General features: G+C 40.8%; 3 protein-coding genes and 1 long non-coding RNA gene across 7 annotated transcripts; all 4 read left to right on the top strand.

Annotated features, from left to right (window-relative positions):
• Positions 1-247: 247 nt before the first annotated feature.
• Positions 248-11,340, top strand: slc5a5 (solute carrier family 5 member 5). The gene is made up of 15 exons (XM_047342799.1): positions 248-471; positions 3,202-3,612; positions 4,610-4,675; positions 4,887-4,938; positions 6,054-6,121; positions 6,751-6,905; positions 7,308-7,448; positions 7,676-7,805; positions 8,580-8,668; positions 9,192-9,304; positions 9,433-9,503; positions 9,831-9,917; positions 10,261-10,463; positions 10,548-10,645; positions 10,923-11,340. The coding sequence occupies exons 2-15, from the start codon at positions 3,259-3,261 to the stop codon at positions 11,126-11,128; spliced, it is 1,833 nt and encodes a 610-aa protein (XP_047198755.1). The 5' UTR covers positions 248-471; positions 3,202-3,258; the 3' UTR covers positions 11,129-11,340.
• Positions 11,341-11,595: 255 nt separating this feature from the next.
• LOC124854656 lies at positions 11,596-14,233 on the top strand. The gene is made up of 2 exons (XR_007034809.1): positions 11,596-11,700; positions 12,006-14,233. It is a non-coding gene; the product is annotated as an uncharacterized LOC124854656 (long non-coding RNA).
• Positions 14,234-17,030: 2,797 nt separating this feature from the next.
• On the top strand, positions 17,031-22,203 carry cluap1 (clusterin associated protein 1). Of its 3 annotated transcripts, none has more exons than XM_035175739.2 (14): positions 17,031-17,147; positions 17,559-17,622; positions 17,706-17,817; positions 18,170-18,254; positions 18,341-18,520; positions 18,825-18,920; positions 19,256-19,339; positions 19,449-19,582; positions 19,753-19,894; positions 20,366-20,438; positions 20,523-20,633; positions 20,833-20,879; positions 21,155-21,211; positions 21,845-22,203. In XM_035175739.2, the coding sequence occupies exons 2-14, from the start codon at positions 17,601-17,603 to the stop codon at positions 22,022-22,024; spliced, it is 1,323 nt and encodes a 440-aa protein (XP_035031630.2). In that variant the 5' UTR covers positions 17,031-17,147; positions 17,559-17,600; the 3' UTR covers positions 22,025-22,203. The 3 variants fall into 3 exon arrangements, with proteins under 3 accessions (XP_035031630.2, XP_035031632.2, XP_035031631.2); XM_035175740.2 differs by having other exon boundaries at positions 17,105-17,147; positions 17,447-17,622; XM_035175741.2 differs by lacking the exon at positions 21,155-21,211 and having other exon boundaries at positions 17,081-17,622.
• A 567-nt stretch (positions 22,204-22,770) lies between these two features.
• LOC118121369 (mediator of RNA polymerase II transcription subunit 26-like) lies at positions 22,771-27,743 on the top strand. 2 transcript variants are annotated; one of them, XM_035177199.2, is made up of 3 exons: positions 22,771-23,115; positions 24,832-24,909; positions 25,025-27,743. In XM_035177199.2, exons 1-3 carry the CDS (start codon positions 23,044-23,046, stop codon positions 26,576-26,578), a joined length of 1,704 nt encoding a protein of 567 aa, XP_035033090.1. In that variant the 5' UTR covers positions 22,771-23,043; the 3' UTR covers positions 26,579-27,743. The 2 variants fall into 2 exon arrangements, with proteins under 2 accessions (XP_035033090.1, XP_035033092.1); XM_035177201.2 differs by having other exon boundaries at positions 22,772-23,115; positions 24,835-24,909.
• Positions 27,744-27,902: the final 159 nt, after the last annotated feature.

Below are 27,902 nucleotides of genomic sequence, written 5' to 3'. Positions count from 1 at the left end.
CCCTTACCCAAACTACCTTCTGCCAAAGAAACTGCTGAGATTATGCTCCTTTATGTGTTTCGTCTGCATGGTCTCCCCAGGGATGATGTCTCTGATAGGGGGCCCCACTTTACCTCTCATTTCTGGTCTGAGTTTTGCAGGCTCCTGGAAGTATCCGTCAGTCTGTCCTCTGGGTTTCACCCTCAGTCCAAAGGTCAAACAGAACATATGAACCAGGAGATGGAGACTGCGCTATGCAACTCCAACCAGTGCAGTCGCCCTGCACCCTAATACGCTCCAGGACAGAGTGTCTGGCTCTCCACTCATGACCTCCTCCATACTCCCACCGCCCCCCCCAACTCATCGAGGGCGACCCGTCTACACGGTCCTCCGTCTCATTAGGCCTAGACGCCGTGGGAGAGGCTTTCAGTACCTGGTGGACTGGGAGGGCTATGGACAGTAAAGGCGTTCCTGGGTTCCTGCCCAGAGCCGGTAAGTTACAAATTTTAAGTTATTCTTTGATTTTGCCTTACCTTGTCAGAGCTGGACGAGATCATGCAAAATTTATGGTGTCTATCTTGTAGAGAAGCATCTCTACGATTACTGATGCTGTCGTCTACATTCGCCTGTTGGTATCAGTGGTGTTCACAGTAGGGATAGTGCTTTGTGCTGCATAGCAGACTTTCTGAAGGTAGCATCGTTGTTGTACTTCATCAATCTCTAGTTGTGATAGCAGTTTCCGATTGCAGACCTTAGAGCACTGAGGTAACAGCTGTTTCTTTGCTAGCTTGTTAGGTTGTGAAGCAGCCATTGATTCCACATCCTATGCAGATATCTCCTTTTTATATACATATCTTTAGCAAAGACACGCAAACTGGCTGCTGGCTGTAGCCTTAGCAGAAATGAAATATCTTCTCCTCTCACTCTTTACCAGAAACAAAAATAAGTGTATTCCCTAAAATGTTGAACTATTCCTTCAATGTGGGAAACAGCAGGCACCGCAGTAAGTAAACGAGAAAAGTCACGAGATGAGGCTTTTACACTAACCCTACATTTGACATTTGTACAGTTGATACAAGATGTGCAAACAGTGTTCTTTAGAATCTTTGCACCAAATTTCACATACTCATAAATATAGGTCCATGAAACATGCCTGTTTTTTTTCATCAAGATCCATGAATTATTTTGTGGAAAATGTTTTAAAATTGTTGTTAGAAATCAAACAGAATATAATTGAATGATTTAGCATTTCTGTCCATCACCTCTATGCAAATATTAGAAGTTGATTCTTCAAGAAAAACTATTGGTGGAGCTAATTCTCCGTTTTGGTGCCTTTAAGCTGTTGCAGAAGAAGATGGAGCAATTTGATAAACCAATAAAAGAATCATAAGTACAAACGCAATGTTAAACATATTCTTTGTGAGCACGCAATTGTAGACAGTGTTAATGAATGCATACCTGGGTGAAGTGGGTGGGGGTGGGGTCATCGACTGATCGCACACCCCGCTGCTGTACTGTACTGTATGTCAGCACATTCCTCTCTCACTTTCTGACTTGGCTGAATGAAGAAGCAGCTGCGGTGGTGAGTGAGATATTTTACAATTTTCGGCTCATAAAAAACAAACAAAGATTATTTCTTTTGATTCACTGTTGGCAACTGGTAAATTTCACTTCTTATATTTTAATCACAAAAGTTTGTTATAATCTGTAAAAACCTGATGTGTAACTGCAGTACCTCAATTCTCATCTACCGAACAGACAGTGATATAGTAGCACAAAACTGTGTTGATACCAGGACCAGATCTAAACTGCTCAGATTGGGGGGGTGGGGGCAACTTTTCACACGGTGTTGAGAGTTTTTCCAGGTTTTAAAGAATGTGTCACGATTGAAAATTTAACCAAGCTGTGGTATAATAATAATATTTATTATTGTTGTTTTTATTATTTCATTATAATTTTTTACACTTGCCATGGACAGACTAACACAGCCCAACTTTTTTACATGAGTTCCAATAAGGAAGCTGTAAACGGATGATGCTGCAATTAAACATATGTAAAAACACAAGTTCAGCCTCATTGGTTGCTTCATTATAAAACTGTAACACCTGACGGACTTTGGCTTGGTGTGTCCTCTGTGAAGTGTTTTGTTTTTTTCGACAGCACCTGAAGGCAGCACCAAAAATAAAATGTATTTTTCCCCCCGGGGACCTGAGTTTGATCAATCCGTCCTTTTTATGAATCAATATTGGTTCATTCAAACCCCGCCTTATGTCCAACCAGCAATATAGAAATCAGGAAATTGAATAAACGTGATTGTCTGATTAATATGGCACAGAATCAACTTGACTAATTTTGTAGTTAGAGTAAAAATTCCACTTCTATGTCTGTGCCTGGTTGAAACTGACTAGAAAGCTATCAATCTTTTAAATAAAAAAAAGACCTCTGCAGTTGCTGTTTTTTAAAAGTTCCAGTGTGTAAGATTTAGGTGAAAAGGGATTTTCTTTACACTAGAATGGGCCCTTTATTTTCAAATACTTTATATTTACATCAGCAGCGGGTCCTCTCTACTGAGTCCGCCATGTTTTTACAATTGTACAAACTGGACAAACGATATTTTATGACAACTGAAGGCTACTGTAAGGGGAATGTAACATTTTGATCACAATATAATCATGTTAATTTCCCCTTTGATTGATCATGATTGAATCTCATACAATGTAACCTTGATCGTGCTGTATCCTGTACAACTGAATGAATCTTGGCCTGATGCTTTAACTAAGGCATTGTTGCCTTGATGTCATCAGAAGATCCTGACCTTTGACTTTGTAACAACCCCAACCAGAGTGGGAGGGATGAGCCAAATGTATAAAGAGAAAGAACAGCTTTCCATTGGTGTGCATATTACAAACTAACCTTTGTCTTATGCACCTTGCTCTGAGCATTAAAGTGTGACAATACTGTAAGAGAATTGTGTCTCGTTCCTCGTTGTCAAAGTGGGATTGCAGAAATTGCCACGACACTACCACAGGTGCTGTGGTCATGTTTAGAAAGGGGGTGGAATTAAGGGGTTTTCAGCTGCAACATGTAACCTCACAACTAGAGTTCACTACATTTTACACACTGAACCATGTGTAATGTAAATCTAAATGACAAATATCACCTGGATATGCTTGTGTCATGTGTCTCTATTGATCGTTTGGTGATTTTAATGCCCTCTTACAGATCCACCAAACATCTGAATTCACCTGCAAACCGACACAACAAAGCAGAGGGCATCAAATGGAGGATCAGTCTGCCAGTGAACCTGCCAGCTTTGTCCTGGCGGACTACGCTGTCTTTGCCACCATGTTGCTCATCTCTATGGCCATAGGTCTCTTTCAGGCCTTGAGGAAGAGGTCGACGAGTGCTGATGAGTTCTTCACCGGTGGTCGGAGTATGCCAGCCGTGCCTGTGGGGCTGTCACTCTGCGCCAGTTTTATGTCAGCGGTCCAGGTTCTGGGTGTCCCTGCCGAGGCGTCCCGCTATGGCTTCAGGTTCCTCTACATGAGCCTTGGACAGAGCATCAACTCCCTGCTGACGGCGTACCTCTTCCTGCCCGTTTTCTTTCGACTGGGCATCACCAGCACCAATCAGGTCTTCATGAGCTTGCAGTTATTGTCACACTGTCACTAAATATTTCAAAGAATATGTTTTTAATGATCTTTATTAGAGAGTCTTTCAGCTTGGGAGCAGGACTTACTGATTTCATGTTCAGATTTTGCAATGCTTTCACTCAAAAGCCTGCAGCCACACTCAAATAGACCCTATTTGTGCTCAGATTTTCTCTCCTTCTGCTGAAGAAGACCTAAAGCTGGGGCCCAGGGAATCTGTCTTAGCAACAAAATATCTGAGTGCAAATGCAAAGTTTGAGCACAAGCAGAGCAAATCAAAGCAGAAGCGGAGGCTGTTTGAGTGTGAATACAGGTGAAAGCACTTCAACATCTGAAGGTGACATAAATTATTAGTCTCTTAAACTGAGAGACTACACTCTGAGATAAGAGAAGATACAGATGTTATCATTTGTCATGGTTTGATCTAAAGATCTGATGTTCAGAGTCAGGACTATGAATATGGCATGCACAAATGGCATGTCAAAAGCAGAAATGAATATAAATCAATTATGATCACGATCATGATCGGTTTAAATGTCAATCATGATTTTGATCGTTTAATTCATTAAATCTCATGACCAAGAAAATATCAATGCTGATAAAGTCATGAAATCATCATTGTGCTCACAAGAAATTGCATTTTAAGGCTGCATGAAGCATTTTAACCATTAAGACTGCAAACTAATTTAGACAAAATTATCAGAGGATTAAGATAATTCATTTTAAGAAGGCGGTGGAAAAATATAACAAAGTAAAGGGGTTGTTTTAAAGATTTTAACAAACTAAACACAAACTAATAAGGAATCAAATACCTCCAGTAAGAGTAAATGTTTCTGACCAATCACAGTGTTGAAGTCAAAACAGGATTCTCCGACAAAATGTAGAAATTCACCTGAGGGTCGTCAGAGGATGTGAATATAGGAGGTGAGGAGGGACGTGTGCAGAGATGTGTTTTAACTCCGGTCGTCTGCCTGTCACAGTATCTGAAGATGAGATTTGGCAGAGGGATGCAGCTGTTGGGAAGCATCCAGTTTCTCATTGCAACGGTAAGAAGACCTCATGCTCTCTGTTACTCAGTGTTGTCAAAGACTAAGTTGTATTTAAACGGTGTCACGTTCCCAAAAGCTTTATAAATACAAAGATTAGCCATGGCTCAGAATCAGACTCCAGGCCAGTTCATTCATTTGTCAATAAACAAACGTCAATTCTAATCGCGTCTCAGTGTTTGCAGATTTATTGTGTGTTTCCTTTTCGCAGCTGCTTTACACTGGGATCGTCATCTATGCACCCGCCTTGATCCTCAACCAAGGTAGGAGAGATCCCCTGAGGCCATCCACGCATACAGCTCAGGGCTAAAGATACTGCCTGTTTACCTTCTTTGACTCAGCTGTCCCTCTGGACTAAAAGAAAATATCACAGATGCTTGAAAAAAAGATCTGAATGTGATACTTGTCCAAACTTAAGTTTACAGGTGGCTGAGTCTGGTTAAGCTTGTTGTGCAAGTTGTGGAAACGATTCAATGAATTGTATAATCATTGAATAAAAATGTCACGTTGCCAAACAATCCTCAGCTCGGCCCGTCTGGATAACATCGCACAATAATGTCTTTTATCTTCTCATCAGCTGATATTAGCTGGCTAGCTAGGTAAACTGCAGACAGTCAAGCTAACCTTGACTTTAGCTTCTTTTTAAAAGAAAGCTGATGTTCCCTGATATAGAATCTCATAAGCTTACAGTATGAGCTAGCTTCTTTTTGTTTGTGTGTTTGAGCAATATTGTCTCTATTTTACAGTCAGCCCATTAAATAGATGGGTAGGTATATTTGGTCAGTCGCCCATTTTCTCATGACATTCATTTAATTTTGTTGAAGTGTAGAAATAGTATTATTAAAAATAGTATTTTGTTTACGTAGGATCAGGGACTTACAGGAAAACTTTACATGTCGGTATTAAAGCGTGACAAAGGCCTCTCTCAGCACTCAGGTTGTCTGGGTGCTCTGTAGGATCTAAAAAGTTGCTTCTCAAGTTGCTTCTTCAGGAAAGCCATATCACCCCAGGTTGAAACCATCACATGCAAGACTGCAAGAGCAAAGAAGATTTGAAAACATTATTTAAAAATCATCTTCATAAACCGTGCAGGATTAGCAAACTACTGTTTGCTAATCGGCATAAACGGTTTATGCAGTTTACTTTTTGTCCCCTGGCGTTGACAGGTGATGCAATGCAAACAACCACACTAAAGCCAAATTTAACATCTTCATCTGAATTCTGATCATGTTAAATAATCACGGTTTATATAACGTGTCTTTTAATGGAACTAAAACAAACAGTGTATAGTGACACCGTCAGTGAGCAGTGACTACACTTCATTTAAAGTACACATTCCATGTGAACAAACACTAAGAAACCTTTGTTCTTCTTTCAGCTACTGGATTCAATATGTGGGCATCTCTTTTTTCGACTGGGTTCATTTGCACCCTGTACACCACAATGGTGAGAACATATTGTTTTCCATGTACTCAAAATTATGTATGTTTGTGTGTGTGTGTGTTATTACATGAGAGGGCATCTCCAGATGGAGCTGATTAGTCAAAGGACAAAGGTCAAGGCGACCAGAAAGACCACAACTGAACCGGGATTCGAACCGGAAGCTTCACATGATGACATAGAAACTGACTTGAGTTTAGCTTCCTCTTCTGCAGAAAGGATTCAGGGATGACAGGCAGCTAGTTTTATAGCTTTAAACGTAATTTCACATGTAATGAGCTGCACTGTGTTTCTTGTGGAAGAGCCAAAATATTTTGTTATTTCGAACCTGACTTAGACAAATGTATATTTACACTTGAACTTTATGTGGCCATTAACCTGCACACTGAAAATACATGAGATTTTAAATATCTACCGTTCATATCATACATATGTTTTCCTAAGTTTCTATTGTTTATAATATTTTCAAACTGTTTTTTATATTTGTGCTCGTTCTAATACACCACAGCACTTTCTTTGCATGTGTAAACCTACTCGGCAATAAACTCTGATTCTGGTATAAAGAAAAGTGTCCAGATTTTAAATGAAAAGTCTCAGTTGTTGTCTCACTCTCTGTCTGTGTGTGTTTTTCACAGGGTGGGATTAAAGCTGTGATCTGGACTGACGTCTTCCAGATCATTGTCATGTTGTCCGGCTTTGTGGCCATTTTCATCTACGGCACAGTTCTAGTTGGTGGTCCTGCAATGGTGCTGGAGATCGCCAGGAACGGCTCACGCATTAATTTCAATAAGTAAAAAAATGTTCAATTCAGCACATAAATATTTGAACAGCCACACGATGCTCTCATCATATAATCATAGTTTAGCTACATGATGGTTAACGTTATTTCAGACTGATAATGGCTTTATATGAGAACAGATCCTTTGATCAAAGATCTGTCTTTGCATCAGTGAGGTGTGGTCAAAAGTTGCAGAAGAAAGTTAATAAGTTGACCTTGAGGTACTGCATAACTACAGATACTTATAGATTTTGTACTTTTTGGTAAAAACGTCACCACAGTCAAGTGCAAAAATATGAACAATTTGCAACCGGGTTTCAGTTGCTCTGGTCCTGGAACACGTTTCCAGAATGTTGGTGTGAACTGCTGGTGTTTGGAGTGTGACTGATTCTGTTCGATAATGTTTTTCTCCAGCTTTGATGTTGACCCGCGGCAGCGCTATTCCTTCTGGAGCCTCTCTGTTGGTGGTGCAATGGTTTGGCTGTCCATGTATGGAGTGAACCAAGCTCAAGTGCAGCGTTACATCTCCTGCAGGACAGAGAGGGATGCCCAGTGGTGAGTGGAGACCATAGACTATTAGTAAAGATGGACTACTAACATGGAGGAGGGGAGGTTTCTAACTTCTTCTGCAGCCAGCCACTAGGGGCAATCAAGATGATTTAGTTTCACTTTTTTGGGAACTGTCGAAATGTCGTCCACCTTTATAAATAGTCACTGATGGAGGCCTGTTGTCAGTAAAACATGAAGACCAGGTGTGACCTGGACGTGTACTTTTGATGCAGGGCCCTGTTTGTGAACCAAGTGGGTCTGTTCCTCGTTGTGGGCAGTGCAGCGACCTGTGGCATCGTCTTGTTTGCATATTACATCCACTGTGATCCACTGAAGTCTGGGAAAATATCTTCTCCTGATCTGGTAACAATGACACACCAGAAACAAATCTACATATTGATTGCATCTGTGTAGCTGATCCAGTGTGAAAGCTTCACTCTGATACTGATATCATAACTTTAATCCATCTCTAATTCAGGGTGATGTTGACACAACACATTCATTCATGATTTTACATTCATCTTTTCTCACTGGAAACATTTGCCCCTTAAGATTTACTTCTATCAATCACTGAATTCTTCTATTATTAATTTTATTACCTGAGATAAACATGACACAACTCCTGACACAACAAGTACGTTATTTAAAAAATATTCAAATTCATACAAAATGTAAGAAGCACTAAAATATAATAAAAAGAAGTGTGTCCTGTTTGGCTAGGCCAGATGTTCTCAATATTTTCTCAGCCAAGGACCCCCTTCAAGATAGAAAATATTCCAGGAACCCCGCTATGTTTCTTGGAATAATTTGAGATAACCTTTTTTATACACTTCTACTTAGTAAGAACAACAGGACAGAAATGTCTTAGAAAGATATTAAACATATGTGTGCATTCCCCCATTTGAGAACCACTGATCTGAGGTAGCAATAAAATGTGGCATTTGTTTCGAGTAAGTAGGTCATGTGACATGGAAACTATCAAAATAATATATATTATATAAAACTAACTTCACCGCCGTGACTCTGGTTATGAGTCATTATTTTCCCATTTTGATTACAATTAATGAAGAGCAACAGAAAAATATAGAACACTGATATTAACTTTTCTCTTTTACCCCTCTCACTGGTCTGATGAAGTACATGCCGTACTTTGTTTTGGACATATTCAGAAATCATCCAGGCTTCCCAGGTCTTTTCCTTGCCAGTGCATACAGCGGCACTCTGAGGTATTTGAATCTTATCATCTCCCCATTAAAGTCCCATTATGTAGAGTTAGTACCAACTATATTGTTTTGACCCTATGTTTGGTGCATTATCACAATGAATACTTATTGTGATAAATATAGAGTCTTTGGAACCAAAACAAATAAGGCTCGTCTCTGACCAATCACAAGTCAGTCTCAACTGTCAATCATGAAGTTTCACCCTGTTTTTATAGCATCAAATAACTTGAAAAAACATCAGTGTGATAAGAACTACCTGTAATGACAGAAACCATCTTTGAGAATATATGTATTTGACGTGTACTAACATGGAGAAGTTGAGTTTTCTAACTTTTGCTGCAGCTAGCCACTATTCTTCACAATGATTAGTATCACTTGTTTAGAAACTGTCCTTTAAAGTGGGGAGGAGGAAAGGTTTATGGTGTATACAGCAGTCAGCCACCAGGGTGCGATTAAGATGGTCGTAGCAGTACATAAACATGGCCAGTAGGGGGCTGATGTGTGATAACAAATGTCTTTTCAATAGCACAGTTTCCACCAGTATCAATGCCATGGCAGCGGTGACGATGGAGGATCTGCTGCGACCTCATCTTGTCAACATCAGCCAGAAGAAACAAATTCTTATTTCCAAAGGACTGTGTAGGTTAATTCTCACTGACCGTGTAACAATTCACATAACCACTGCTAATATTGTGGGAATCTAAAGTTGGTATTGTCCACACCTCTGCTACATTACTTCTGTGTTTGCTCTTCTGTTTTTCTTCAAGCTCTCTTGTATGGAGTTGGTTGTATCACTGTGGCGGCTCTCTCCTCCCTGCTGGACTGGGGAGTTCTGCAGGTGTAATATATGAATATAGCCATATCACATCATATATAATCCAACATGTAACGGCCATTTTACAAACGCTTCATGACAAGAAGAAAATATGCCTCCTCACAGCCGATCAAACAAGAAAAGACAAGAAGTCAATAAATGCAGTGTCCTTTGAAGTCAGAGACAGCAAGTGATATAACACAAAATCTAAAATCAAAGACACCATCATTTAAAAATATTGGCAAACGGTGATGATGAACTGCACAACGAGATTTGTACTCATTATTTACATATTTCTAACCTGAATCTCCACTGTTTGTTTCATTAGTTTCATTGATTGTCTCTCCTCAGGGATCATTTACCATCATGGGTGTGGTCAGCGGGCCATTACTCGGTGTATTCATTTTGGGGATGTTTGTTCCGGCGACAAACCGGCCGGTGAGTGGCTGGTGATCCAGTTTATCAGAAAAACATAGTACATTCTTTTTCACACACGTTGAATTGTGTTGTTTGAAGTCCCTGTGGATGAAAGCAGCAGAATCAAAAATCCTGAGCTGAACCAAACAACGCTTCATTATCATGTCCCCAGAAACGCCCCATCTTAGAGGAAGAACCTCTTGTTGATACAACCATCTATTATCACAATCTGATTTTTGGTGTCTAATTGTTCTTATATACTTAATTATATTTTATTCTAATTTTATCAACCCGTATTCATTCTGTACTTGGGCCGAATTTCCCCACGGTGATCAATACACGATGCTGTGATCTTGTCTCCCAGGGGGCATTCGCAGGAATGATATCGGGCTTCTGCGTCTCTATGTGGCTGGCTGTTGGTTCAACTCTTTACCCTCCCAGTGAAGAGACGATGGGTGTCTTGCCAAGCTTCACCGGCGAGTGCCCACGTGTCAACATCACCCTGAACAGCAGCCCCGACCAGGACCAGCACTCAATCTCCATACCACTACAGCCAGATGATCAGGGGTCAGTGAGTTATCCGGCAACGACTGACACACAACTGTCCTTTTTTTAATAATTACTTTTCACCCTGCCTTTTTCCAAAACTAGGGGCCTGCTGAACTTCTACTCCATGTCCTACCTCTACTTTGGTGCTATGGCGACGAGTTCGGTTATTCTAGTCGGGGTGATAGTGAGTTATGCAACAGGTGAGGAGATAAAGGCCAATGAACTACTGTTGAGTTTGGCTGAAGTGAAAACTGCTGATTGAGGTTGAAACTTTAGATCTGCTGTTTGAATTAGAGCCAATAAAATACACTGAGCTGCCAGTTCAGAAATGTATTTACATACAATCCAGTACACCTGCTGTGCCATAAAAATACAGCTTTGTTCATATATTGTACTAGAGAGTTAATAATTAAATTGTATTACTTTATCATTAACAAGCAATGATAAGAATAAGAAGATGTTTCTCTCTCCACACAGGAGCGACACAGAGGAGTGATATTCAAGAGGGTTTATTGTGGTGGGACCTGAATAAAAAGCAAGTGGAGCTTCATTCAGAGCCCAGAGTGAGTACTGTGATAACAGCTGTAGTTGATGCAAGTGCTCAACCAAGGAGGTTATGTTTTCACTGTCTGTTTCCTTGTGGGTTGGTTTGTTTGGAAGCAGGGTTACACCATAGTTATTGAACTGATTTTAATTTTGCACAGTGTAAGGATGTGGTTTGGGTCAAAGAAGAACCACATCAGTTTTTAATGTGGATCCGGATCATTGGGAGGATTCTGGATTTTTGCCAGATCGAGTTTCCCCAGAGAATAATTCATGGATATAAGGGGACTGTTGGGCCTTGGTGGTGGTTTGTGCTCTACTGAGTGTCATTCTATCGCATCCTTCCATTGAGTTTCATGGAAATCTGTTCCGTTGTTTTTGAGTTGTTGTTTTGTATCTTGCTTTCAAACAAACAAACAAACAATAAAATGCACAGGATTGAAAACCACCTCCGTGAAAGAGGTAATATAAATAAACATAAAAACATAAATGTAACTAAACTCATGTTTCACATGTTTCTCCTCCATGTCAGCTATTAAATGTATGAATTTATCATTTTGGAACACAATTATCATGACACTGATGTATAAATGTGAATGTGTTGGATGTCTGTCCTAAGACTGGAACAATGTCCAGAGTGTGTCCCTGTCTTCTGCGTGATGCATCTTCAGATATGCTGATGATGCCTGTGAGCCTGAACAGGGATAACAGGGTAAAGAAATTAATGATTATTATAGATCAATGAGATATCACAGGTGTAGCTGTCACTTTTTTAGCTGCTTACTAAATGTATGAATGTAATATACATATGATGCATATATAGCATCACCTATACAGCAAATCCACACGCATTTAAACAAACACTCCGAGTCTCCACTTGAACTTAGACTCATCTGCCTAAAAGCAAACACACTGTTTAGTGTAGACAAGCAAAATTAAGAATATGTCAAGGATTCGGATTTTAAGATGTAAATTTAAAGTGTATCATGAAATCAGTATTTTGGTCTTTTTTTCCAGGGAGACAAAGCAGCTGAATCACAGCTCGTGCCTTTGAGGAACCTGCACAAAGACGATGCCAATGAAAAAGCACTGACAGATGATGGGAATAATTCTTCACCACTTAAAGCATAAAAGTACTGAAGATCATTTAATCCAAGTAGTAGTATTTCCTCGCAAGAAGCAGTAATCATTTATAGCGGTGGCCTATTTTTCTGCTCTGAATCTTTTTGAAGGTTTGACATCTGCCCCGTGTTTGGAGCTATTTAATTATTGTGCTGAGGAACATATCGACTGTAATCAAATATCCTCAGGTGTTGTTTAAATTCCTTTAATGTTGAAAGTGTCTTTCATCAGGACGTTCATTCAGGAATGCTCCATATCTTGCTTGGTTACTGGATATGTGACAGACAGTCTGAGGTAAACAGAGTCTGGTTTGTGAACAGACCACAGACTGAAAATAAAGATGGACGACGCGTCTCCACTTCCTCCCAATGTCCAGATATCAAGCCAAAATAGCTCGGATACGAACGCTCTCATTTTGTGCATTAGGAGCCAGAGTTTGTGCTTTAGCGCCGATACCCACACTCAACCATTTCAGAATCAGTCTCATCCGTCACTCATTTTGCAAATTCCTAATTGACATATTAACACTTAGACTCACATCAGTGTGACAAGAACCATCTAAAATCACAGAAACTTCCAAAAAATTAATTAGACCTTTTGTTTGGTCTATGTTCCATCCATTAACATGGAGTAGACAGGGTTTATTACCTATACTGCGACCAACCACCAGGTGGCGATTGAGATGCTCTGGCTTCATTTTTGGGCAGCTGACATGTCATCCATCTTTATATAAAAAATAGATTCAGACACATTTATTGTAATTCAACTCAACATTGTTATCAAAATCCTCTTCAAGCTTCCTCTTTTTATGGATCAGGTAATACTATTCAGAGGTCACTGCAGGCAACACAGCAAACTGTCGGATGATATAATATGTAGGTCTAACAATTCTTGATTGAAATCTTAAACAATGACGAGACCTATGTTATATATCAATTGACTTGTGTACTTATATTATCCAAAATATTTCAAACAATGTTCAATTCCCAAAAATCTCCAAATTTATGCATGGTTTCATTTCAAGTGCCTTGTGTCATATCCGCGATACCCGTGGATTTCTCCATCTCTGCTGTAGCTTCGATGGATGATGAAGGAAATCACTACCAGTCCATTAACCATAAGTTACTCAGGGAAATTAACCAAAAAAATGCATTTCATTGAAAATAAAAATAAAACAAAAGGAGTGAAACGTTGCAATAAACGTGGAGTAAACCTTATACAAGTGGAGAAAATTCTTTGTGTGCATTCTGCAATCGAGGGATCTAAATATCTTTTATATTTGTATTTGCTTCTGTTGATGATTTTGTGAACTGTATGTTCAGTACGCTTGTTGTTCAATGTGACTCCTGCCTGGGCAAATGTGACGGGCATTTCGTCCTTTTCTTACGTCAAAGGATGGTCCGATGTTTCCTTTGCTAAAGGAGATAAGATAGAAGGCAACGTGAGACTCCTAGTGGACGATTACCGGTATAACCTAGATCACCACAAATGTCAGCAACATGAGAGCAAACTCAACAACTCTCAGGGTGGATGCACAGGGAGAAAACTAAAAGGAAAACACTCAGGAGAGCGCCCTACCCCCCCATACCCCAACACTCACCTTAAATTTAAAATAAGCTGCACCAACTTGCACAGACTCATAGATATCAGTCCTCCAAAAATGTCTGATGTTTTTCATAAAGATCTCTACATTATTTTTGGGGAAAATCACAAACATAAAAATTTTTTTTCTAATAATCCTATCTCGTAATGTTAAAGAAAGAGAGAAAAATCCTTGATACTTAATTGAATCCGCTCCTCTTCCTCAGCCCATGTTGCATCCTGCCACCAAGTTTCAGTGAAATCAGTTCAGTGGTTTTTGCATAACCTTGTAAACAGACAGAGAAAACAATGACACGCTCGATGGGTTCGGTACCTTCTGAAGTTTAGCTGCTTAGTTAAGTGACTTTGTGTTTATTTTACAAAGGTTTTAACGTTGACACTATCTCATCATTTCTAATTGTCGCCTCTGTTCAACATGGACTGGCTCTTCTGTATTTTACATAAGTTTTATAGAACCTGTAAAATATATGTTACAACTTTCTCTGTCTGTGACCACCTTCATGATTAAACTTCGCACTATACTGGAAATATGCAGTTCATTTTGTTGATGTTCTGGATTATAAATCATTCCCTGTGGATGTGATGATGCAGTAAAATAGCGGTTCCTAGATGTTGATCCCAGTCGAAAGTCTCTCTAACTCCTCAGAAGCCTGTGGAGGCTTTGGTGACGCCTCCACGAGTAGACAGCTCATCAAGATAACTGGTGCATTGTGGGTCAGGTATGTGATCAGCGGGGGAGGATCCACTTTTGTGAGTTTGTCTGCAGTGTAGTGCAGCAACACATTTCCTGTGTCAGGAGAAAGTTGCATGTAAAAGCTTTAGCTGTTACTTTACAAATAGTTTACAAACCTCTTTTACTCCAAAATTACTGGGTGTACTTGGGTTTTTAAATGTAAACCTTTCTACTTTCCCACTGCCAGTAGAGGAGTTTGACCTGTCAGTTCTTGGGCCACTTAAGGTTCAAATCCAGATAACACCGTGCAGAGAGCACCGCATGTTCGCCAAAAAAAAGGCCTACATTTGTTTGGGGATAATTAGGCCACGTTTCCGATTTTACAAGTGGGCCACTTCAGGCTTACATACTCTTTGTTCAGGGCCACAAGAAAGCCGGAAGTGCATCATCATTACCTGAAGTGGCCCACATCCGTATAAACTATCGAGGCAGCGTCTAGAGTGCCAACATAAAGAAATAAAGAAATTGGCTAAGTTTACTGCAGTCATTTGACTCTGCAGTAAAAAAAAAGTGGGTAAAGAGTAGCTTTTATATACAAGATCTTACTTTTATGAATTTCAAATTGATATTTACTTGACTAGGTGAATCAACTTAAGTAAATGTATTTATCTTTGGACTTATGAACACTTTTGTTGAAGTTCCTCACTGTCACCATTCTTCTATTACATTCAATCTAAATATAGTTTATTTTAAAAAGGACCTACAAATGGGACTTGAGGATAATAAAAATATATTCAGTCTTTAGAGGCTAAGTGTATATGTTGGTGTGTAGAGACATCTGCTGTGGATTGCATGTCACTTGAAAATCCAGATGTGCCCACAGCAGCCAGATGTGAGTAACCAGTGAGTACAACACACTTCATATCATGGTCATTTATTGCATTTTCTTAATTCTTTTTCACCCATTCTCACCATTGAAAAACAGCAACCTCTCCACACACACCTTGCAGGGTAGATACACAGGACTAAATGGAAGTCTGTCTTGGAAGTGGCAGGGTTGTGCTTCCTGTGCACGCCGCCGTCCTCAACCCCTCCGTGGCACCGCTGCCGCTCTGCGCCCCCAGCCCGGTGCTTCACCACTCATCCGCGGCCCTGTTCGAATCCTCGTCGGCTACAGCGCAGTCCAGGCGCTGGACACCGGGAAGCGCCAGGTCCCTTTCGTTCAGCTTCTCCAGAAACGAGGAGAGCAGGCGTTTGTTCAAATGGTCCGTCAGGGTCCGCTCCTCTTCCGCGCGCTGCTTGGAAACATTTCGCTCCGCTTCCTCCTCCTCCTCCGCCGCCGCCGCAGCCGCCTCGGTGTCCGCCGCGCCGGGCTGCTGCTGCTGCTGCGGAGGCTCCGACCGCTGGTTCAAGGACACGCCGTTGGACTGCTCGTCCCGCCCGGGCTGCTGCTCCGTCCAGCTCCCGGCGTCCGCCCCGGATTCCGTCTCCATCTGTGAGATTAGAGTGGTCTGCAGGGCGGCATTCTCCAGCTCCTTCAGCCGCTTGCTGTGGAGGCCGTGGGCGGGAGGATCGTTTCCAGTCGGCGTGTTGTTGTTGTGAGGTGGTTCGATCCCCGGCTCCATCACGCTCTGCGTCAGGAGAACAGCCCGGAGATATAAAGACCCTTCTGCGGCGCTGACTGAGAGGTGTCGCCCCCTGTGGCCGCCCCAAGGACTACTGACAGCTAGATATCATTTTAAAACACAAAGGTATATGAGTCCTGCAAGCACAGTGTTACATAAGATACTACTACTACTACTACTACTACTACTACTACTACTAATAATAATAATAATAATAATAATATATTTTATTTGTATAGCACTTACAAGGCTACAAAGTGCTTCACAAAACCCATGACAAAAAGAGGAATGAACTAAATAAATGGTGTAGGAGCCATGAATAAGTCAACGATATTTTGGTCATGATACAAGGTGTAATGAATGGGTTTGTATTTTGGGGTTATTATTTGTAATTTATTGTTTATTTGTGATCATTTTAATTTGTCAGGAAGTAGGTCACAAAGGTTATAGTTGTAGTATGTAGTACATATGGTTGTAGTTTATATGACCTGTTCACCTTTGTGGGAGGGACAGACGGGTGAGTGGGGACGCCATATTTTTTTTGTTGACTGCTACGCTATTTTTTCCTTTGATCACTGTGATTGCTTTAATCTATGAGTTTGTGCACGTCCCAGGAAGTTGATCATCTTTTTCTCTAATAAAAGTTTAAATGCATTTTTTTTACAGATTTCGGTGACTTTTTGATTAGCGACATGTTTTCTGGAAGTCACTACAAATTGAGTTCAATTTTAAGCGCTTAAGCTTTAATAACTATAGGACAAATTCCTAAACATTTAAGATCTATATTAATAAGGACATTTTCTGAAACACATTTGAATAAATATGTTTTAAAGGATAGTGAGCAAATGTAGACTTTTAAATTCACAAAATCAGTATTTTCTACAAATACAGTGATTCACACCTTATTGGTTTTTTTTATCACTTTGCACACAAGCTTTAGAAAATCTTTCTTTTCTTTATTCAAATCCTCATGTGACAAAAAGCACATGGACCCGACGCGCCTGTTACCACGAAGAAGAAGAAGAAAAAACGCTGCTGCTTTTCTTTGGCCGCGTTGAGCTTCCGTAGTACAAGTATGTGTTTCCATAGAAACCATCTACGGAAAAGGCGAAGCTAGCTCACAAATAGCTCCGGCAGGTACCTCCATCCTTATTCTGACAGTAAAACACCTCGTGTTGTGTTTGTAGCTGCTGATCAGGACGTTCAGAAAGAGACACCGGGCGTTAGCTTCGCCATCTCACTTCCTTTTAGCCACCAGCTAGTTCTTAAGAGGATAAATCTCTGAAGGCGTTAGCTTCACACAGCCGATCGATGCTAAAACACAGGCTAACACCAGTGACCCAACTCTGTTACATCACATTAAGGGTTTTAGTTCCACGTCCGCAGTGATGGACGATGTTACACGTGTAGCTGCTGTTTTTCTTACTATCTAACAGGACTGTTCGCTTCAGTTAAACCGACAACACAATCCAGCCTCATCTCTGTGGGCTGTGTTGGTCAGAAGCTTCCTCTGTGATAACATCTCTCATCCTCACTTCCTGTGTCCAGTGGAGGAACCACCACAGGTTCCGTTGCCGCAACATCACCAAGATGTCCTTCAGAGAACTGAGAAGTAAGCGATGCTCGTCGTAATCTGAGATGTGTTGTTGTGTGTCTGTGTGATGTTGACACCTGGAGCTGCTCCTCGTTTGGCAGATTTCACTGAGATGATGAGGGCCTTGGGATATCCCAGGTTGATATCCGTGCAGAACTTCAGAACACCAAACTTCACCTTGGTGGCGGAGATATTGATATGGCTCATAAAGAGGTATGACTGAGCTCCACACAGGGAAGTTGTGTTTCTCTCACCCACTGATCCATCCAGTGTACTGTATATCCCCTCTGTGTTTTGTGTGTGTGTTCCTGAAATGCATTTCCTCCATTATTAATTCTACCCAACAAATGTTCATGTGATGAAATCTTAATCATTTCAACAATCCATTCTTTGGCCATGGGACATCTAGGATGTTTCCTGTTTTGTGATACGATTCTTGCAGCCATGATAACACCAACTTTGAAAATACTGAATTTGCTATTGGTTATATTGGTTATATTGGGTATCTGTGATATATTTAGTTTTTGGTCCTTCCCAACCCCCTCTCTCTTTCCTTCTCACAAAGATATGAGCCTCACATGGATATTCCCACTGATGTGGATACAGAGTCAGACAGGGTGTTCTTCATTAAGGCCGTGGCCCAGTTCATGGTGAAGTCTATTTCATGTACAGTTCATTGTAGCCATTAAAGGGTCTACCCTTCATCTGTCTAAAGCAGCATCTCACTTGTTTGCAGGCAACGAAGGCTCACATAAAACTCAACATGAAGCACCTCTACCAGGCTGATGGCTATGCTGTGAAAGAGTTGCTGAAGATCACCTCGGTGCTGTACAACGCTATGAAGACTAAGCAGATGGCCTTTGGAGAAACAGTTGAGGAGGATAACAACAAGTTCAAGTTTGACCTCGGCTCACGGGTGAAATGACAGTTTCTTTATCTTCAGGCTTGTCTGAGTTTAAAGATCTGTCAGCTGTAAGGAGTCTGTGCAATAAGAATGTATTTTAATGTAAAATTTAAGTTGAAACTACAGCTCAAGTTGGTTTTCAATAACGTTTGTTGCATTACTTTGCCTACAATTTGTTTTTCTTAACACCCAGAGTATTTACTATCATGGTGCCATTTCCTTTGTATATTTTCATCCCTTAACTTATGTTATATCAAATCTTTTGTAGAAGAGAAAACTGTAAGTTGCTGAATGCGTCTCACTGTCTTCACTGCAGATTTCTGATCTCAAAACAGCTCGACAGCTGGCATCCGAGGTCACTTCTAAAGGAGCATCTCTCTATGATTTACTGGGGAAAGAGGTGGAACTACGGGTGAGGAAAAGCACACTGACGCACTCACTTTCCTTGATCCTGAGTCCACACAATCCTTGAGAATAAGAAAAGTTCACGTGGAAAGATAAAAAAATAACAGATGTCCCTTTAATCTGTCTTTTTTCATGCATTAGCCACAGACTAGGTATATTGTTCAACCATCAATACTTAATACTATTTATACGTTATTGCTCTGTTGATGTTCCTTTCTTTTCCTGCAGTGAACCCAGGCTGTGCTCTCTGATGATAACAGCTGTACAATGATGATGTCTGTTTAAAAAACGGTGTCAGTGGTGCAGGAGATCAATCTGTCTTTGTTTTTATTGTCCTGACAGGAAATGAGAACTGCGGCCATTGCCAGACCTCTGGAGGTCAATGAGACCGAGAAGGCCCTGAGAGCTGCCATCAAGGAGGTTTTGGTTTGTCAGCTTTTATACAATCTTCATATTTTTTAAACTCACACATGACCTGATTTTAGTCATGAAATAGAACTTAATCCACCTCCATGCGTCTGTGTTTATTTTCAAGGAAAGTGTGGAGAAGACCAAAGAGATGCTGAGAAATGTTGGGTCGGATGTGACCTCTCTGGACGCCAAAATAGAGAAGAAGAAGCAGGAGCTGGAGAGGAATCGAAAGAGACTCCAGACGCTTCAGAGTGTCAGGTGAGTGTATGACCAGACGGGTAGTGGAGAGGCAAAACGATGGGAATGTTTCCCCGCTGCCTCATTCATTATATGTATTGTTTTCTTTCTTCAACTTGTAGAAAATATTTCTGTTCAGCAGCTTGTACGAGTGCAACATACATTTTTATGTCCCTCTCTCAATGGTTCAGACCAGCATTCATGGACGAATATGAGAAGATAGAGGAGGATCTGCAAAAGACTTACGTCATCTATGTGGAGAAGTTCAGGAACCTCAGCTTTCTGGAGGCGCAGCTGGATGAGTACCACAGACTGGAGCAGGAGAGGTTTGAGGTGTGTGAGTATGTATGATATGTAGTACGGGGATTGTTTTCCAGATGGAATCACAGTGGATCCGTTGGTACTTTATATCAGTAATGGTCAGTTAAAAGTTACTAAAAATTTTGAAAAAGTTAGAAATTATGTTACTTATCATCCACTTTTGGTCATAAAGAGAGAATAATTTATCCTTCTTGCATGTTTTGAACTAGCTTAAAAATGTTTTTATACTGCTGCATACATTCTGGGCAAATCCAATGAACAACATAGGCATAATTAAAGGAGCATGCTTTCTTCCTCTTCCTATCTGTCACTGGCAGGCCTGTGGTAATGAGATGTAAAACTATACAGCTCACAAACATTGGCATTAAAGTTAAAATTCAGATATGAATGCAGTAAATAGAAGAGACTGGAGACATTAAGGTGGAAAGATCTTGGATTCCGAATCTGACAGATGTAGGAATGTTTGTGTTGTCCCCCCTGCAGGAGGCTGAAAACAACATGAGGATGATGCAGCACAAACTGAGGGAGGAGGAGAAAGATATGATGAGGAGCTCCCGTACGAAACACACAAACTAAAAGCAAAAAGTAACAACATCAATCTTTACGTGATCACAACATGTTGTTATTATGTTTTCTCCAGTGAAAGATGAGGATTCGGACATGGACGTCCCAGAAGATGACGGCTCAGACAGCGACATAGAAGAGAGTCGACCCGCGAAGCCCCGGCCCACACGAAACAGCATCATGGCAGGTACACAAAACAGACACGGGAAAGCCACGTCTTTGTAATGGATAGGAAACAGTTGCAAAAACTGAAGTTGATTATAAACAAATTCATAATTTTCTTCTTTTATATGAGTTATGTCTGAGGTTCTCCAAAATAAATAATTGACCCACGAAAACTTTGCTTCCTTTCATTTAAACTGAACATCACCTATTTTTCACCGTAGGATCAGGAGCTCGTTTCATCGGGACCATGCAGGGTGACAGCGACGAGGTTCGTACCTTGAAAACAAGACTGCTTTCTTCCTCCCACCTCTTAATATGTTCGCTAAACCTCGCTAATCTAAATACTTCTTTGCTGATTTTGCTCACAGTGGCCGTTGATTGTTTTATCTCTCTCACTACGGAAACAACTTACTGTTTACTTTTATTTGTCATTTGTAACCAAGTGTCATGTCCGCCATCCGTGATCAGTTTCATCTTGATTTTGGTTTTTATCTTCCTCTGTTCAGTATCTTCACCTTTCTCTGTCACTTCTATTCTAAAAAGCCCTCGGCTGTTTCCAGAAAGCCAGTTCATTCTGCCAAAAAACAACGGAAACTAAAGGTTTGTCGAGGGCAAGGATTCAGTTCTCTCCTCCTGCATCTGTGTATTAATCTTATCTTAATTATTAAAGGGAAAAATCCAATCTCAAATCCTCTGACATTGTAGGCATTGTCCACACTGCCCGTATAGACCATCTTGGCCCTGGTGTAGTAATTGGCAGGAGTGTACACACAAACACACACACACAACGCTATTATCTTCCTACAGATAAGATATGTAGCTGTAAGTGCATATTTTAATATTTTTCTCTTTTCTTCAATGCCTCTGTTGAAGTTCTGAACATTAGTGCAAATGTTCACTGTGCTCAAGTGTTCAGGATGGACTTTTGGATTTTAATTGGATTTTTCCTTTAAACCAGAAACATGCATATCTTGTCCCTGTAGTTGTCGACTCCAGATGTTGCATTCAGCAGTTCACTGTTAATTCAGTCCTGGACTCTGCATGTTTTCATCCAACCTGAGGAAGTGACTCTGTGGTTAGATCCCCCCTGTCTGATTAGTTGGGTTGAACTGATTTAGTGTTGATAGAAAATGTGCACATCCCCAATGTAGCTCCACTCAGTGTTTTGAAATTGTTATCCTATTTGAATCATGCAATTTGATCCACTTGTGGCCTTGTGGCCTCCTGTTTCAGACCGAGGACAGCGAGATCGACGTGGATGAGGATGATGAAGAAGACGAGGAGGGCGAGGAGGAAGAGGAAAGCAAGGATTTGGAGGATGACAGTTTGGAGGATCCGGTGTCCAAGGTTGCTCACACCCCCAGGGGGCCCGTGAGACCCCCTCTGTTGGAGGAGAGTGACAATGACTTCTGAATCATGAACACACTCATGTTCCAGCTTTTTCTGCATTCCAGCTGAAATGAGAACATCTCATTTCTTCTCAGGAATATGCATTAAATATTATTTTCCATTGTGTTATTATTGCAACATAAAATTCATATTTTTCAATATTTGTGAAAACTGGTTTTCTTATTAAAATATCAACAATTTCATATCTCGCCTGTCTCTTAATTGTATCATATCATATTTCAATATTGTGAAATTAAAGTTTATACTAAAGTTGTGATTAAAAATATTACTTTCTTTTAAATACTACATACTTGTGTATTTTACATTTGTAGCTATATGACATGTTTTCTTTGTCACTAAGGAACCTGCTAGTTATGTAGTGTTTGTACTATTATGATTTCACTTTGTTTATATCACTGTAGGATGCCTATCAACAAATGGCACTGCTGATGAAATTAGCCTGTCTGCATTTACATGTGTATGAATGTTGATTAATGATCATTGTCCCTCTTCAAATCAAAGATTAAATCAAAAATAAAATGTTATTATTACAAAGTATTTTCCCAAGAGGTGATATAATGTTATTAGAGTCACAGAGCTGTTATAATTCAAATTAAAACAAGTGGTTATCACAGGTGGTCTGAACTCTGCAGCTCTTTATGTCCTTTACATGTATTTGTTGACAGTGTTGTTCGGTCCAATATGGCGGCGACGTTGACGTAGCAGGACCCAGTGGCCAATGCGGTGTCTACGCACCATATATATGTGTGCGACGCGGCTGCGGAGGCCGAGGAGGAGGAGGCTACCAGCCGAGGACGGTGGCCGATTCTCGGAGAGGATTTTCCGTCGTCGTCGCCTGAATATAAGCAGCACATGCCGCTGGCGAACGAAGACGAAGCGTAAAGCGTCATAAAAACATGATGCCCGCTCCTTCAGGAAACCCTCCGCCGGGCCTGTGAGCGTGTCGGCAGGCTTCCACCGGTGAGGAGCGGACCCTCCGCGGTCTCCAGTCCGTCCTGACCGACCCGCGACACCGCCAGGCGATGACAGCGGCTCCGGTCACTCCGCAGGTGATGAGAGACCGGCTGCTACAGGCCATCGACGGCCAGAGCAATGTGAGTATGAGCGATGGTTCCTCCAGGGGGACAAAGGTGAACAATGAGCCGGCTTCAAGTCCCAGCAGGCGGGGGTGGGGAGAGCACAGGCGCTCGGTGTGTGTGCGGAGACTTATTATCGGCTTGTTAATTAGCTGGTAAACATCTCGTGTTAGCGCAAGTAACCGACACATGAACACAGGAGCCCGGCTAACACACCGCTGCTGGCTAGGGGGCTTTAGTTCTGTTCACTGAGTCACACTGTGCCTCAGAACCACCGTTTAGACCGAGCTGCTCCGTAGGAAGTGTAGATCTGCAGGTAAGTGACAGAAATGTAGATTATTATGGGATTAAGACAGTTTAAAGATTTATATACAAACATCTCCCCCCCCACACCTTATACAGCTGGTGAATTACTATTGTTACAACACATACGATTATACAATCAGACTAGATGACATCATGTTAATATACAGACTCAGGGCTGGACGATATGGCCAAAAATGATATAGAATAAAAATATATATACATACAAATTTAATATCAGTCGATATTGATGATCATCGTGATAAATGTCACATGATTATCTTATATTTAGAGACAGATTTTTGCTCCTGATTGAAGGTTGTGGTTTTAAACTCTTTATTTGCAGAGAATGACAAACACTCAATAAACAGTAAAACATTCTACTTATCTGAGGTAGATCAATGATGTGTTGCACCCCCTCACTGTGCACAATGCATAAGCATTATATTGATATGTATTGAACCTTTGTTATATTGCTATTTAATGAAAATTAAATTGCGATAACCACTGATATTGTTTTATTGCCCAGCCTTATACCAATCTTATGCAGGATGATGTCCAGTTCTCCTGAAAATACCATCGCAGTCAAACACCCAAAAGATATTTTAAGTTTTAAGTCAAATGTCCTTAAAGTGCCTGACTATTTTCATCAATATCCATGAATTTTCTTCCTGGGAAATCATTGAAAATGTCAAAATAATAAACCAACCCCATCTCCCTATGTTATTGGGATAACATATTCCTGGATCCATCCCTTTATTTAGATCTATGCCAAAATATAATGGGTTCTGCTTTGGCCCATTACACCAGATTTTGTGGAAAACTGCAGACAGAAAAACTGACAGGAGTGAAAATACGCCTGTCACAATATATTCAAGCAAAAGCCGACTTCCAAGCGATTGTTCAAAACCTATCATATTAAATTTTACAATGTTCAACCCCAAAAAACTGACCAAATTCTTGCGATTGAGAACCCGGAGATATCCAATGTTTAACATTTTTGCATTAAAAAATCACTATAGAAATAGTTATCAATTCATTTATTTCAATTGACTAATCTTTGCAGCTCTAGTATAAACCATGGAGACAAACAACTGTCTCAGATTTAGTTTTCTAAACAACATTTATTACAGTGGTCCATCACAGCCAGAGACATTTGCATGCACTCTCAGTTTGTCATATTGAGCCTGAAACCAGTGCGAGTGCATCGTCTTCTCGACATACAGGTGCATGTTTGAAAGTCTATTCAAATGATGCCCGACCTTTTAATAGCCCCTCTTCTTTCTGTAGAACAAGCCTATGTTCCTGTATCATTCTGAATCACAAACTGTCACATCTACACATAAATAGCTGCATTTGAATGCCGTTGTTGTAATTGAAATAACACAATAATGTTTCTGGATTGTGATGTATAAACATGTGTCTTTTCAGCAGATATGCAACATGGTGGTAGTTATGGAGGTTGTCTCTTTTTTGGAGAAACATCCCATCACCAAAGAAGCACTGGAGGTAGGTGACATTTAGACCTTCAAAATATGAACATTCTAAATAAGATGCAGCTAAATCCCACTTCTCAAAAGTCGAGTCATAGGCACTGTTTCACTCCAATCTCATCTCCTTGAAGGAAACCCGTCTTGGCAAGCTCATCAACGATGTCCGGAAGAAAACCAAGAACGAGGACCTTGCAAAAAGAGCAAAGAAGCTGCTGCGAAACTGGCAGAAGCTAATTGAACCAGGGAAGGGTGAAGTGTTGTCCAAAGAACGCACTGGTGCATCATGGTCTTCCAATGGCGGTGCTCATCCCTGCATCTCTGCACCAGCTGCCACCACAACATCAGGTAAAACAGGCCCAGAGTTGAAGAATAGAACTGACTTCAACAACTGCTCTTCCCCACGGGTGGAAAAACCAGGAAACAGGAAACGTAAGGGTGACCAGAAGGAGGGACAGATTTTACCAGCCAAGATATCCAAAACGACCCTTAATGATAAAATACAAAACTCCAAACAGCTGCCAGCCAATGGAATTGGCAGTAGCTCTGAATTTTTTACGGATTCTCTTACATGTCAGCCTATAGACAGGGAGATTTCTGAGCCTTTGGAAAATGACAGGCTGAATAAAATCCCTGTCAATGCTGTAAAACCTCATCCAAGTTCCCTGGGACACAGCAAACCTCTTAGCACTTCTTTGTCACAAGCAGCAGTTCTGCAGCAGCAAGAGAGTAAGGAGCAAGCTGCCTCTGGGGGTCAGTATCGACCTAGAAGCCCCCGCTGTCCCTTGCACAGTCCTCAAACTCCAAAGCAGGAAGCTGTTGTCAGAAAAACCACACAAGCACAGAGTGGGAGTCTTTCGAGTCCCACTGTGAAGTCTGGGTCTGTGGATACTTTTGTGCTGGGGCCTTCTCCTCAGCCTTCAAATGTTTGTGTTCAGGGTTTTCATAATGATAGTTTGAGGTCTGCTCAAGGCAGGCCTCCCGATACATCTCTCCACTACCCAACCAACTCCTCCTTCAATGACAGGGTCAGTTCTGAAGACGATGGTTCTTTAAGCAATACAGGGAAAAGGAAAAGACAGAAATACAAGCCTAAGGACAATGGACAGACTGTTGAAGACGGCACTAAACCAGTCAGGTTAAAAGATAGGAGACTGACGTTTGACCCTCTGACAGGGCAGATCAAGTCCTCCTTCCATAAGGAACTTTGCCAGGAGAAAGAGGCTCAACTTGTGCAAAGACTTGAACCTCAGGGGCCAGAACAGCCGAAGCAGAATCCACCAGTTCCTCGCAGTCCCTTTCAGCAGACAGACTGGAAAGAGCTGTCGAGAAGCGATATCATCCAGTCGTACCTTAGCCAACAAAGCAACGTGCTTACATCGTCGGGCACCCACAATCCTGGTGCACATTTTCTCATGACAGAGTTCTTGAAAAAAGAGGAACACAGAAGCAAAGACAACAAGAACACACTCACGTTGGCACCAGAACAGCCGGCCCAGGATTTACCAGGGGTTAGCAGAGCGATCAACAACGAAGACCTCAGCAAATTACATGCACAGCACTGGTCCGGGGTTAACGGCTGCTATGACACAAAGGGTACCTGGTACGACTGGACCGAGTGCATCTCCTTAGACCCACATGGAGATGAGAGCAGGTTGAACATACTGCCATACATCTGTCTGGATTAAAACCAATGTCAGGAATCTGACTTGAAAGCTGGAGTCATCATACAGGGTAGCGGCTAAGGATGTGTGAAGGCACTTCTGTTGGAGTATGCTGCTGTTTTCTGCACTGTAGGTACAAAATGGAATAAATATGCTGCCTGCTTGTGTTTGTTAGAGCACAGCGGGTGTAATCAGTGTTTTTATGAGTTTGTGAACATTGTGTTTGGACAGCATGAAGAGATATGGATATGTATCATCTGCCCATTTAGTTGTTGGTTTTCTGTACAGATTGAGTTTCCAATTCCTGTCGTTCTTTGTATGGGAGAGGACCAGCACATCATACTGCGGAGGTGTATTCTATTCATCCTATGTTAGTCCACATGCCTTGTGGAATGTGACCGAATGTTCTGCATTTATCACATTTATTTCATAGTGCAGTATTCTTTTTCATTTTAAAGTTAAGTTAAATTGTGGTTGAAATAAATCTTAAAGTAGCTACCTTCATATCCATAGGTATTTCATATTACACCCCCCATTGCATGAGTGTCTTATGAAACAGAAAGCATAAATCACAAATCAGTTTTTAGAAATGTTTTGTTTTTTGGTCGCTGTTAGATAAAGTGACATGAAACTGACGATCTGACTGTGCAGAAAAGAAAACTGACAGAGAAATGTGGCTGTCATTTATAATATTAATTAACATTTATATACATGTTCAGATGATACTGAATCATGTTATTTTTTATTTAGAATTTGGTCAGTGATGCAGCAATGACATTCCAGACTTTCCCTGCTGAAACACCAACCTACCTTACACAGGAAATTTCTCAAATGACACGTTTTGATAATGTGAACTAATATTTTATACTTGCTTTTTCCCTTTACTGTATATTTAGCTTTTAAAATATGAATTGAAATAGCAACAGGAGCTTTTGCAGCTTGCTTGCATCTTTGTACTGTCAGGAATAATTTAAATATATATTGAAATGCTGGATAAAGTACTTAATATCATTCCTTTTCGATATTGTTTGCCTTATGGAAACCTGTGTTTCCCTAAAGACAGAGCCTTAGTGAATGTACAGAAATTAGCCTTTTGTGTTCATTCGAATGCAGAAGAGAACATATTTGCTACTTTGTCCTTTTTAAATGGACGTGTTGATATCTGTTAATAAAAAATGAGGAACTGTGATTGCTTGTCTTCTCTTTATTTTTTCTTTAACTTCCCTTTTTTTTTTACTGGTTTATAAAATGTATTTGCATTATTCTTACAGACAAATGTGTTTCCACAGTGCAGGGTTATAACACATCGCTCTCAGCTGAATTTTCATTCATTCAAAGATACCCCGAA

This window comes from Hippoglossus stenolepis, chromosome 14, assembly GCF_022539355.2.
Source record: "Hippoglossus stenolepis isolate QCI-W04-F060 chromosome 14, HSTE1.2, whole genome shotgun sequence".
Taxonomy (NCBI): domain Eukaryota; kingdom Metazoa; phylum Chordata; class Actinopteri; order Pleuronectiformes; family Pleuronectidae; genus Hippoglossus; species Hippoglossus stenolepis.
This window is presented reverse-complemented; position numbering and strand designations above follow the sequence as displayed.